At 34.3% G+C, this 12,019-nt stretch overlaps 2 protein-coding genes across 2 annotated transcripts; both read left to right on the top strand.

The window, feature by feature from the left end:
- Nucleotides 1-1,071: 1,071 nt before the first annotated feature.
- Nucleotides 1,072-11,202, top strand: LOC104753670 (nucleoid-associated protein At2g24020, chloroplastic-like). Its single transcript, XM_087492727.1, has 7 exons — nucleotides 1,072-1,168; nucleotides 1,377-1,534; nucleotides 1,632-1,722; nucleotides 1,817-1,854; nucleotides 10,233-10,304; nucleotides 10,403-10,462; nucleotides 11,197-11,202. Exons 1-7 carry the CDS (start codon nucleotides 1,108-1,110, stop codon nucleotides 11,200-11,202), a joined length of 486 nt encoding a protein of 161 aa, XP_087348853.1. The 5' UTR covers nucleotides 1,072-1,107.
- On the top strand, nucleotides 2,923-5,607 carry LOC147925696 (uncharacterized). The gene is made up of 4 exons (XM_087490609.1): nucleotides 2,923-2,954; nucleotides 3,052-4,696; nucleotides 4,755-5,380; nucleotides 5,460-5,607. Exons 1-4 carry the CDS (start codon nucleotides 2,923-2,925, stop codon nucleotides 5,605-5,607), a joined length of 2,451 nt encoding a protein of 816 aa, XP_087346735.1.
- Nucleotides 11,203-12,019: the final 817 nt, after the last annotated feature.

Genomic DNA, 12,019 nt, shown 5'->3' with positions numbered 1-12,019 from the left:
TTTTTATTTTATAAAATACCACTTTTTATATTGCTATGAGTATTTACTTCCACAACTTGGGTATTGTTAGTAAGAAGAACTTTTTTTTTGTTTTTGTTGTGAGTAACAGAAAATGGATTCAATGGTTTTTGTGGTGATCTCGGCCATTTTGTCTTGTGGGATATGTTACCTCCTCGTGAATTGTAGAAAATGAGGAGAAATTGTATTTCTTGAATACGTCATTTTACAAAATATGGAGAAACAATATCTATGTATGATTATTTATTGCTACAATGGTTTGAAATGTGTTTGGTTAATGGATAATAAAGCTCATCAATAAAGCTATGTATCAATACAATAAAAGTCTCTTGTTTTCCACCACTGACACCTCAGCTTTTGTAATGAAGCAGAAGCTGACACATCAGTAAAAATAGCTAACCAATCAAAATATAATGATTAATACACATCATCAGAAACCTCTTTGTTTTGTCTTTTTGCTTCTTCGTCGTCGTTTTTCAATTTTTCAATTTGTTCTTCTTCTCCGTCGCCGATTTGCTTTCTTCTACCGAGCTGCTGCGAGAGAGATATACACTATCCCCACAAGCAAACCCCCTTCTTCATCATCATCATCATCATCTTCTCTCAGGTCAGCTTCCCCATTTGATTTCCCTTCTTCGATTTCGTTATGCTTTACTGTTTCACCATCTCTTTGATTTTTTCGGATCCGTTTTTCTCTAATTCGCCCCCAGGGTTCTTCTTCTCTGCTCTCTCATAGGTTTTTTAGATTATGCGATCGGGTTTCCTATAATTTTGTTTCAGTTTTTAATTATAGTTGGATTTCAATTTTATGGTTCCAATTTGCTCAGTATCGTACGACTTTAACCACAGACCTAATCTCGAGAAAAATCCAACTTACAAATCGTTAAAGTTTGGGTTTTTTTTTTGGATGTTTGCTTGATCGAACTCGAAATATGAAATAGAGATGGTTTTTTTTTTAATAATCTGCAGAGATTGTAAGAGATTTACATGAAAGATGAATTCAAGTGGCGGTGAGGAGGTGAAGTTGGGGAATGGAGTTGTTGGGAGTTTCGAATTTCAGAAACCCCATCTTCTCTCTTTCATAAAACAATGGCGTCTATGGCTGCAACCACCAATTTAACCAAATTGTTGCTCTTTCCTTCCTCCCATGGTTTAGTCTCTCTTAAAAATCCCTACTTTAATCTCTATCTCTTGATTTAGGTTTCAGTACTCTGTTGTGCATTGGGGTTTCATCGTAATTTTGATTAATCTTTAGTAATTAGACTTTATATTTCGTATGTGTAAGAGCTGAAAGTGTAATTTTGTATCTACAAGTGTTTTTTGGGATTACAAATTCGATTTTGTTTTTTCTGTTTCAGTTTTAGGAAATGTGAGCTTGAAATCGCAGAGAGGTAGTAGTAGTACTAAGAAATGGCCGAATCAGAACAAGTCAAGAAATGGTTACAGGTCTCTCCGTGTGGATGGACTATTCGGAGGTGGAAACAAATATAATAACAGTGAAGATGGACAATCTAAGGTATACATTAGATTGGATTCAGTTATTTTCAAGAAGTTCGTCTATGTTGAAAACTTCCTTTGCTTCAATCTGTTTTTTCTTGTGTGATGTTTCCTAGGCAGGGATATTTGGGAATATGCAGAATATGTATGAGACTATGAAGAAAGCTCAAATTGTTGTTCAAGTGGAAGCTGTGCGTGTCCAAAAGAGTTAGCTACGTAAGTTACAAACTATTAAATTTTATTGAGTTTCTCTGCTATGTGTATTGAGTTTCGATGTTGCTTTTGTTCCATTTTCGCAAAGCTGAATTTGATAGTTATTGTGAAGGCGAGCTTGTCAAGGTTAGTGCAAATATTGTTATGTTCTAAATAGGTGAGTGAACTGCCTTTATATCAATAAGTTAAATTTCAGTCTATCATCAAGGACCCATCACCGTCTTTTTTGGTTCTTATTTGGGTCTGTTTTCCTAAAATATTCTTGGTGGATGTAAGAACGGTGTTTACTACTGTTTTGTTATGTCTTTGAGAAATCCAGACTAACTAGTTATTTGAGAAAGAGTCATGGCACAAACGTACCAGACACTACAACAAATTTGCTCATCGATAGCACCACTTGATAGCACTAGTTATGTAACTGCTGTTAAAGAATAGTTTCGGATTTTAGCAATTATATTACAGCATTTTATTAGTGCTAAGCCTATTTATAGCATAAGCGGGAAGCGAAAGTCACTTTGGCGGCCCAAAATTTTATTCAACCGCTTTAACACTTAGCCAAAAAATTTATTCAACCGCTTTAACACTTAACAAAAAAAATAAAAGGTCTCAGATATTTTTTTGTCCTCATCCCTTCGGTTCTCTCTCTAAATATCAAAACCTAGACACAATCGCCGTCGACGTCTTCGATTTCCTTATGTCTCTGTGTTGCTTGTGGTCTGTATCTTCTTCTTCGATTTCTCCAGTCGAGCTATATCTTCTCCTCTTCGATTTCTCAGACGAAGATAACCTGAAATTAGACAGCTAATTGTTTTTTTTTTCAATTTCATTCTTCATCAGTAACCTAAATTTCACTTTAAATCTCCTTTTGTGAAGTGTCAAGCTCGTCCAACAACAAAGACAAACTTGAGAGAAGAGAAATCTAAAACCTAAACAACAAATCTGTAAGTTTGTTCACATTTGAGTTAAAATTTCAGGTTAGTTTGATTTTGGTCGAATATGAAAATTGCATGTTTGTGTCCTCTTCATGTGCTTGATTTCTCAAATCTGTCGAAAGTAAATTTCACTTTTAATCTCGTTTTTGTCCTCTTCATGTGCTTGATTTCTCAAATCTGCTTTATTTAGATTTTTGTATTGATTTTTGTTAACTGTTTAAAACTTATGCTTAGTTTTAGATTCAACTGTTTAAAAACTAAAATGCTGGACAAAGAATGGGTTCATCTTAGCAGGTATGTAATTGATTACAAACTGTTAGGATTTCAACAAATGAATATAGACATTAAGGTATCTTCGTTTGTGTCATTCTTCCTTCCAAATACAATGAAGACTTGATCCAGCATACAAAATAGGTGCCTGGAAATTTGTCCGGATGGTGGCTGCTGAGTTAGGAGATAGTGGCATGGTAATATGCCCATGCGTTGACTGTAGAAATGTAGATCGTCATTTGTGTAGTGTTGTGGTTGCTCATCTAGTAACTAGAGGCATGGATGAGACTTACAAGTTGGGGAAAGATTGGTATCACCATGGTGAAGTGAACTCAAGGGCTGAATTCGTTGAGAAATTAAATGGGTGGAATGATGAGATTTGTGGTTTATATCAAGCTGCTGAGTTTATGGATGAAGAGCCGTTAAGAAATTGTGAGACTGTTGAGGGGGAAGACAAGATAGATGATGAGTTCTACGCAAAGCTAGCTGATGCAGAAACCCCTTTATATCCAAGCTGTTCTTCCCATAGCAAGCTATCAGCCATTGTGACATTGTTTAGGATGAAGACACAGAATGGCTGGTCCGACAAAAGCTTCAATGATCTCCTTGAGACGTTGTCAGAAATATTACCGGATGGTAATGTACTTCACACATCACTAAATGATGTGAAGAAATTTCTGAAGTCTTTTGATATGGGTTATCAAAAGATTCATGCCTGCATAAATGATTGTTGCCTATTCATAAAGAATTACAAGAAGCTGGTCAACTGTCCCAAATGTAAGGCTTCAAGATGGAAGAGCAATATGCACACTAGTGAAGTGAAGAAGGGTGTCCCACAAAAAGTATTACGGTACTTTCCGATAATTCCTCGTCTGAAGAGGATGTTTAGGTCTGAAGAAATGGCTAAGGACTTAAGGTGGCATTTCAATAATAAGAGCAACGATGGGAAGATACGTCATCCAGTAGATTCTGTGACGTGGGAGCAAATGAATGATAAATACCCATCATTTGCTGCTGAACAAAGGAACATCCGTCTTGGACTGTCCACAGATGGATTTAATCCGTTTAACATGAAGAATACAAGGTATAGTTCTTGGCCAGTCTTGCTGGTGAACTATAATTTGCCTCCTCACCTATGTATGACAAAGGAGAACATCATGCTTACCTTGTTGATTTCAGGTCCACATCAACCAGGAAATAGCATTGATGTCTACTTAGAACCTCTTATTGAGGATCTAATGCATTTGTGGAGCAATGGAGAATTGACATATGACATTTTTAGCAAAACGATGTTTACACTTAAGGCAATGCTTCTTTGGACTATAAGTGATTTTCCAGCTTATGGGAATCTGGCTGGCTGCAAAGTAAAGGGAAAAATGGGCTGTCCTGTATGTGGGAAGAACACATATAGTTTGTGGTTGAGTCACAGCAGAAAACATGTCTTTATGTGCCATAGAAAGTCTCTACTTCCAACACATATGTATCGAGTTAAAAAAACATGGTTTGATGGACATGCTGAACATGGGAGAAAGGACAGAATATTAAGTGGCCGTAATATTGCTCAACTCTTGAAAAATTACAGAAATAAATTTGGAAATGGTAGAGAACCTGGAAAGAAAAGAAAGAGGACTGAATGTGTTGGTTTAGTAGCTGACAGTGAGGATGAAGATTTTGAATCCGATGAAGAGGAAGAAGAAGAAGTTGACTTGGATGAGTTATCAAGATGGAAAAAAAGATCAATTTTTTTCAAGCTACCTTATTGGGAGGTAGGTTGATTGCTTGAATATAAATTAGTTTCTCGATTCTGGTTTTGTATTTGGTTAGGAGATGCCAGTAAGACACAATTTAGACGTAATGCATGTGGAGAGAAACGTGGCTGCAAGTATTGTCTCGACACTGTTACATTGTGGAAAATCAAAAGATGGTATTAATGCTCGGAAAGATCTTGAAGCTATAGGCATTAGAAAGGATTTACACCCTAAATCCCAAGGTAAAAGAACGTACCTTCCCCCAGCACCTTGGTCTTTTTCAAAGGCAGAGAAGAAAATCTTTTGTCAACGACTATTTGACTTCAAAGGACCGGATGGATATTGTTCTAATATATCGAGAGGTGTAACCTTAGATGATTGCATGATCACAGGACTCAAATCTCACGATTATCACGTTTTAATGCAACAACTTCTCCCAGTTGCAATTAGAGGTTTATTACCTAAAGGTCCTAGGTTGGCTATCACACGATTGTGCACATTCTACTACAATTTGTGTCAGCGTGTGATTGATAGAGAGGAAATTTCAGTAATGGAAGCAGAAGTCGTGGAAACACTCTGCATGTTTGAACGATTTTTCCCTCCAACTTTCTTTGATATTATGGTGCACTTGACGGTACACCTAGGAAGAGAAGCAAGACTAGGAGGTCCAATACATTTTCGTTGGATGTACCCTTTTGAAAGGTACTGGTTTCAGATTTATACTTAAATTCATAAAATTGGATGATTATGTGTAGATATTCATAGTTTTCGTTCTGGCTAGGTACATGAAAATTTTGAAAGACAATGTAAGAAATCGAGCAAGACCAGAAGGTTGTATAGCTGAGTCATACCTTGCAGATGAAAGCATGAGGTTTTGCAGTGAATTTCTGAAGAAGACAACAAAAGTAGAAGAGAAGCTTTATGTTTGAAAGAAATGTTTTAGTTATGTTATATTGATTGATCACTTGTTGTTAATAATGTTGTGTTTTGTGTTTAATTGTTGTCTACTAAGTATGATTTGTGTTTAACTGTTGTCTACCATTTTTATTAATTATTTATCTTATGCTTTCAGGTGAACTAAAATGGGTCAGAATAAGAAAGCAACTAAAATGAAGAAGATTGTGGAAGAAAGTGCGGTTGAGTTTGTGTGTAAAATAGAACCTGAGCTGCAATCTGAACAACAACATTTAGAGGATACTGAGCATCAATCTGAACAGCTTCAGAATCATGAGGAATCTGAACTGCCTGCGACTCAGAATGATGGAGAAGACGAAAAGAATGCTGCTGAAAATGCTGAGGAAGGTATAAATGATAATCTAGTGGATGACACTGAGTCTGAATTGCCTGCTGCTGATAATGAGGTGGAAACACATCAGTCTAATTGTAAGAAAAGCGAGGACCTACCTAAATGAAATACATTGCAAAGGATCCAAATACACGGGAGAAAGTTGAGTACAATGAGATGGGAGAAGCTTATGGTCCTGGGTCAGTGAAGCTGGCATCCTATGTAGGATGTTTGGTCCGGAACATGTTCCAGTATTAGTTGATGATTGGAGGATGGTTAGTGCAGACTTGAAGACAGTTCTCTGGAAATCCATTCAGGTTGCATTTTTTTCCACTATAAATATGTTAAATATAGCTTATTCTAATTACCACTCATTGTTCACAATGTTTTTATCAATGTAAATGCAGGCTAGATTTGAACTTGATGAAGAGTATCAAAAGACCTCTGTCATGAGCTAGATGGGATGTTTGTAGAGGTGCTTTAAATCACGTCTTGTAACTAAGATCAGAAAAGCTCCTAATAACCAAGCCAGGATGAATATGCGACCGAAGAATATCCCGATTAATGATTGGCGCAAAATTTATCAGATCGAAGACTAGCAACAACTTTAAGGTACTTGCTTGTTATAAGTTTGGTGATTGTATTATAACATTTCCTACTTGCTATATTTTAACAACATTTCTACGTAGGTTGTTAGTGATAAATTCAAGGAACGAAGGCGTAAACATATTCCTCACACTTGCAGCCGTAAAGGAATTGTTAGACTAGCAGAAGAGATGGTGAGTTTTTAATTGTATGATCTTAGCTATATTGTCAAATCATTACTTGTAATGTCATTTCTTAATTTAATTTCAGAAAAAGGAATGCCCTGAACCATCTAAGGTCACAAGGCTGAAAGTTTGGGTAAAGTCAAGAACCAAAAAAGATGGAACGCCGGTTAATACTGTCGCCGCTGAAAAGATTGTCAGTCTAGACTATACTCTATATTTTCTGTTTGCATGTTTATGAATTAGTAGTCAGATAATGTAAATTGTTTATGCATTTGTTTATTTGATATTCAGAGAAAGGAAGCTGAGTTGGAGAGTGTTCCTCAGTCAACAACAACAAATCCAAAGTCAGATGGTCTTTCACAATTGTTAGGAGCTGATAATCCTGGTCGGTTAAGGGCTATGGGCAGAGGGATGAGTATAACAAAACTGTCTTTTTTCCAAGTCAACAGTAAGTGTATGGCGGAAATGAAAGAAAAGCAAGTTAGTTTACAAAGAAAAGTAGATGACTTACAAGCTGTCATTGAACATTTGAAGGTTAATGGTCTTGTAACATTAAAGCATTATTAGAGTGAAATGGTATTGATTCATTAGTTCTTAGTTACCTTTTGTTTTTATGTAACAGAGAGGAGAACCTGAGGTTGGGGAAAATTCAGCTTCAAAGGTACGTAATCATGTTTTTTTTTTTTTGCAGTAGATCATATATCATTGATTTTAACTTACATTTAACTTTTAACGATGAAAATATTTGTAGAGTGTCACTAATAGAGCACATCCTAAGTGTTTGCTTCTGGATTATAATGGTACTGGTGAGATTGTTGCTGAAGCTCGTGTGATGTCTTCTGATCCTCAAGAATTTGTGAATGGGAGTCCATTAGGGCCTAACTCCTATAAAGTATTGGTAGAAAATGCAATCAAACCAGATGCATTCCTATGGAGACCTACAACTAACATCCTAAATATGGAACAAGCTGTTGGAGAAATGCTTGCCTGGCCAGATGACAATTGTATTCTCCACGAAGACAATGCGCCAAAGGTAAAAATAACATATATGTATATAACTGGGTATTTTGATAATCAATAACATATATTTTCACATGTTTCAGAGTCCAAATACAGCTTCTGCAAACAAGTGTATACTACTAAATTGGAGGGGAAATGAAGAAGTGGTTGTTGCTGAAGGGCGATTGCAGTCAAAAGAACCAGATGCATTGGTTAATGGACTTCCAATCGGACCTAATGCAGTAAAGGTATTTGTGGATGTGGTCTTGAAACCTGAGACATTTCTATGGAGACCTACAACAGAAATTAGTATCATTGAGGACTGTTTGAAGACTTTCGTAGCATGGCCTGCAAGTAGAGTTGTGTTTGAAACAACCACAGATAAATCTCCACTGTCTCAGTCTCAGATTCCAACTCCTATAATGCAAACAGTCTCATCTCATAATCAGATATCTAAAGCAACTCCTTCAGCCCCTGTCAAGAAAGCTAAAAATGTTATAGACTCACCTGTTTGGAGATCGCCGGTAATGTACTTCACTCCTTTAAGTGTTATTTATGTTATTGATGTTTAGTATTGTTGTTGTTGCTTATAATATGTTGTTATATTGTCAGCGTAAAAAGAAAGAGTCAGTTAGCAAGGAAAATCAGAAGTGCAAATTGTTGGATATTACCGGGAAGAATCAGGTCGTTGCTGAAGGACGTTGGTCTTCAAACAATCCAGACCAAGTTGTCCATTGTGCTCCATTGGGACCTAATTCAGTACACGTTTGGGGAGGTGTGGTGAAGGTTAATGATGCCGCTGTTTGGAGGCGTACTTCTGCTATCGAGTGTATGGAAGATGCAATTGGTACAACACTAGCATGGCTAGAGGACAAAGTGGTAATGGTTTGAAACTGAAGTACCTTTGTCTAGATTATGAGAACTTATGCTATTTAGACTTGTGTTGTTTAGCTTATGGGAACTTATGGTATTGAGACTTATGAAGTTTATCTTATGGGAACTTATGATATTGAAACTTATGTACGTTGAGACTTATGTAATTTTTGGATTAAAGTGTATTTGTTGGATGTTTTATATTATATATATTTTCATAGAAAACAGGTTCCACTTTTAAAATGTAACCATATAATAGCTCTAATATGAACAGGTAATATAGCACAATGGATTTTAATTTTATCAAAAAAATACTAAATCATAGCACAAATATTAAGACATTATATTAAATATAACAGCAATAAAATATTGCAACAATATAAATTATAGTAGCAGTGCAATAATGTTATTGAATAATTTTTAAGAACATTTACAGACGCTATATTTAAAACATTTATAACGCCGACATTACGCTATTATATATAACGATATAATAACAGGAGTAAAAAACGCTATTGTATGGGGGGTCTATTATAGCTTGGGCTGAGACAGCGTTTACAAAAACGATGTGTATCACATATAATAGCATTTATCGAACGCTAAGAATGGACAAATTTGTTGTAGTGAGAAAAGCCACATGGGATACAAGATGGAACAGTGCTCCCTGGAGTTGATAACTTTGCACATATTGGAGGGTTTGCTACTGGTTTTTTACTTGGATTTGTGCTCTTAATCCGTCCCCATTATGGATGGATCAACCAAAGAAACGCTCCTGGAGCTAAACCACACAGGTACAAGATGTATCAGGGCATATTTTGGACCATCTCTCTTCTCCTCTTGGTCGCTGGGTAAGTGTTACATTTCTCTGTTATTCACCCTCCACGTTAATAGCTATAAATCAGTTTGTTGTTTGTTTTCCCTATACTTATAGTTTATAAAGGCCTGCTGCAGATTGAGTAAATGATGATATTGTCTCTTTGATTGACAAGAAAAGTTATGAACAATCACCAAACAAAGCTTATTTTCTTGTCACAGGTTCATTGCTGGATTGATCTCTCTCTTCAACAATGTCGATGGAAACGAACATTGCTCATGGTGTCATTAACTTCTAAATGGAGCTGTAACCGAGAACCAGCCTCTTGCACGGTATAAATCCTTGAGTGCCTTTATTTTCGTATCTCAGTTTCTCGAATCCCTTTTCAATGTCTCTTAATTACATATCTCTTCTTCTTATTTTTGTTTTCTGTAGACGACTCAATTAGGTAACCAATTCAGCATGACTTGTTTGAGAAATGGGAAATCAGCATCTTACATTTTGGCAAATCCCCCCGGACTCACGGATTAATAGCTTATGTGTTCAGCTTTGCCGTTGATTTTTACTTACTGATTTTTAGAATATATACAAACTCACTCGTGTGTACACTCTGTATCTTCTTCTCCTTCTCATTTTTTTCTTGCTTTATTGTGTATATATTTTATAGGAGCCTCCTTGCTTTATTGTGTATATTTTTTAATAACATGATTTGACAAGAACCATACTCTACAATCTCAACTCTTTGTTTGATTTTTGTTGTTTCTGTTACTAATTAATTTAGGTGAACTGAAACCTTTTTGATTTGTGTATCAGGTTACATTATTAGATAACCATCAACTAATCTGTACTGATATATCCGAGGCAGCAATGGAATTAGGTTCCGAAGTGAGTAACTATACCTACCTTTTTATGGAACAATCAAAGCTAATTTGTTTGTTTCTCTCTTTTGCTGACATCATGTTATGTGTTTTTTCCTATGGCAGAAATTTTCACAACTGCTTGTTACAAAAGCATACAAGGACGCACATGTCAAGAGTGTTGTGGTAAAGCAATCAAAGACCATTTATCACAATAATTTTCAATATTTTTTGTATTCTACATAAACCCATATAGATTTCTACCATTGGAGATAATTAATAGTAAAAAGTTTCTTACCTTAAAAAGAAACTAATTTAATAATTAAAATAATGTTGGGATACCATGAAGGTTTCTTTGCATTGGAGATGGTCTTAGTAACTCGAATTTGTTGTTCTTCTCGTACTTTAAATTTATTATTACCCAAAACTTACAAACCAATAAAGGCCCATGAAAAGTTTAAGAAAAAAAGGATAAACTCCAAGTGAATAAACGTGTCTCATAAAGTTGAAATTGTTTCTATTTTGCACATCTTTTACTGAGGTTCAGACGATGACATGACGTCCCAAGAATAATTAAAAATAAATTTCTTGACATTCTCGTTTTCAGATGATAATATCGATGATTAATTTATTCTGGTAACCATGATTTTCAACTTTGAGTTTCCAGGTAACAAAATTTTGATTTTTATGTGTTTTTTAAAAATTAACTCAAATGAACATAAAAAATATATATATATATATATATATATATATTAATAAGGGAAAATTAAGGTAAGAATTTATTTCAACCTTTATAATGATAAATATATATTAATTCAGTTATTTACAGTATTAACTATTAACTAAAATAAAAATAAAATAAGTAATTCGTGACGGAACTTAGTTGATTGCATGATATTTTGGTTTTCTTGATGGATCAGACTTGAAACATTGTTTAGAATAATAAAATAAGACTTTTGTTGTTTTCTTAAAGTAAAATAAATTTTCACTAAAAGAAAACACATGAAAGATAATTTATAATCTTGTATTTTTGCTAAGAGGATGTCATTCAAGTGGTTACATTATAAATATTAAAATGCATAACGTATAAAATAAAATTTGAGCAAAATCAGAATACTAAATTCTAATTTTTACAAGACTTTTAAATGCTCAATCTTATTTATCTTAAACTACAATTAATTATTAAAAATAGTTCGCGTACCAACAAGTTCCAAACAAATTAAGAAAAAATTACAAACAACATAAAAAAACACAACAACATAGTAATAAAAAAGGAAAAAAATTAACCCCGCGGCGTAGCGCGGGTACTAGCCTAGTTGCTATAGTTTTTTTCTCCTACGTTTTCACTAGTCAAATCCATCAAATATATATTGACGGTTCTATCATCTTATTTTCCTTTAATTTTTGAATAGTATTTGTAATTTCGATACAAGATGATAAAAATATGTAGAGAAAAATAGATATATGTATACTTACATTTTTTTTTTTGAAACAATACCATGCTATAAATCTTACTTCCATTCTAAAACTCATTCACCCATTCTAAATTTTGGAATAAGATCTTTTTTGGTAAAAATAAATAATAACATTATTGCTAAAACAAATTCATAATGTTATTTTTAATATTTATATTTTTATTTATTTTACTTAGTTTATTTTATATTGTTATTATTTTTATTATTTACCAAAATGAATTTATATTATTGTTTTTACTATTTTCAAATTTAATTAATTTTACTTAAT

This window comes from Camelina sativa, chromosome 16, assembly GCF_030686135.1.
Source record: "Camelina sativa cultivar CO46 ecotype springtype chromosome 16, ASM3068613v1".
In the NCBI taxonomy this organism is placed as follows: domain Eukaryota; kingdom Viridiplantae; phylum Streptophyta; class Magnoliopsida; order Brassicales; family Brassicaceae; genus Camelina; species Camelina sativa.
The sequence above is the reverse complement of the archived record's forward strand: the minus strand, read 5'-3'. Positions and strand labels throughout refer to the sequence as shown.

Bases quoted from the DNA above. Each gene is read 5' to 3' on its own strand.
- LOC104753670 (XM_087492727.1), top strand. From the start codon at position 1,108: ATGGCGTCTATGGCTGCAACCACCAATTTAACCAAATTGTTGCTCTTT. The intron at 1,169-1,376 runs GTTTAGTCTCTC...TTTCTGTTTCAG, and splicing joins GCTCTTTCCTTCCTCCCATG to TTTTAGGAAATGTGAGCTTG. The intron at 1,855-10,232 runs GTTAGTGCAAAT...TTTGTGTATCAG, and splicing joins GTGAAGGCGAGCTTGTCAAG to GTTACATTATTAGATAACCA.
- LOC147925696 (XM_087490609.1), top strand. From the start codon at position 2,923: ATGCTGGACAAAGAATGGGTTCATCTTAGCAG. The intron at 4,697-4,754 runs GTAGGTTGATTG...GTATTTGGTTAG, and splicing joins TCAAGCTACCTTATTGGGAG to GAGATGCCAGTAAGACACAA. The intron at 5,381-5,459 runs GTACTGGTTTCA...CGTTCTGGCTAG, and splicing joins TGGATGTACCCTTTTGAAAG to GTACATGAAAATTTTGAAAG.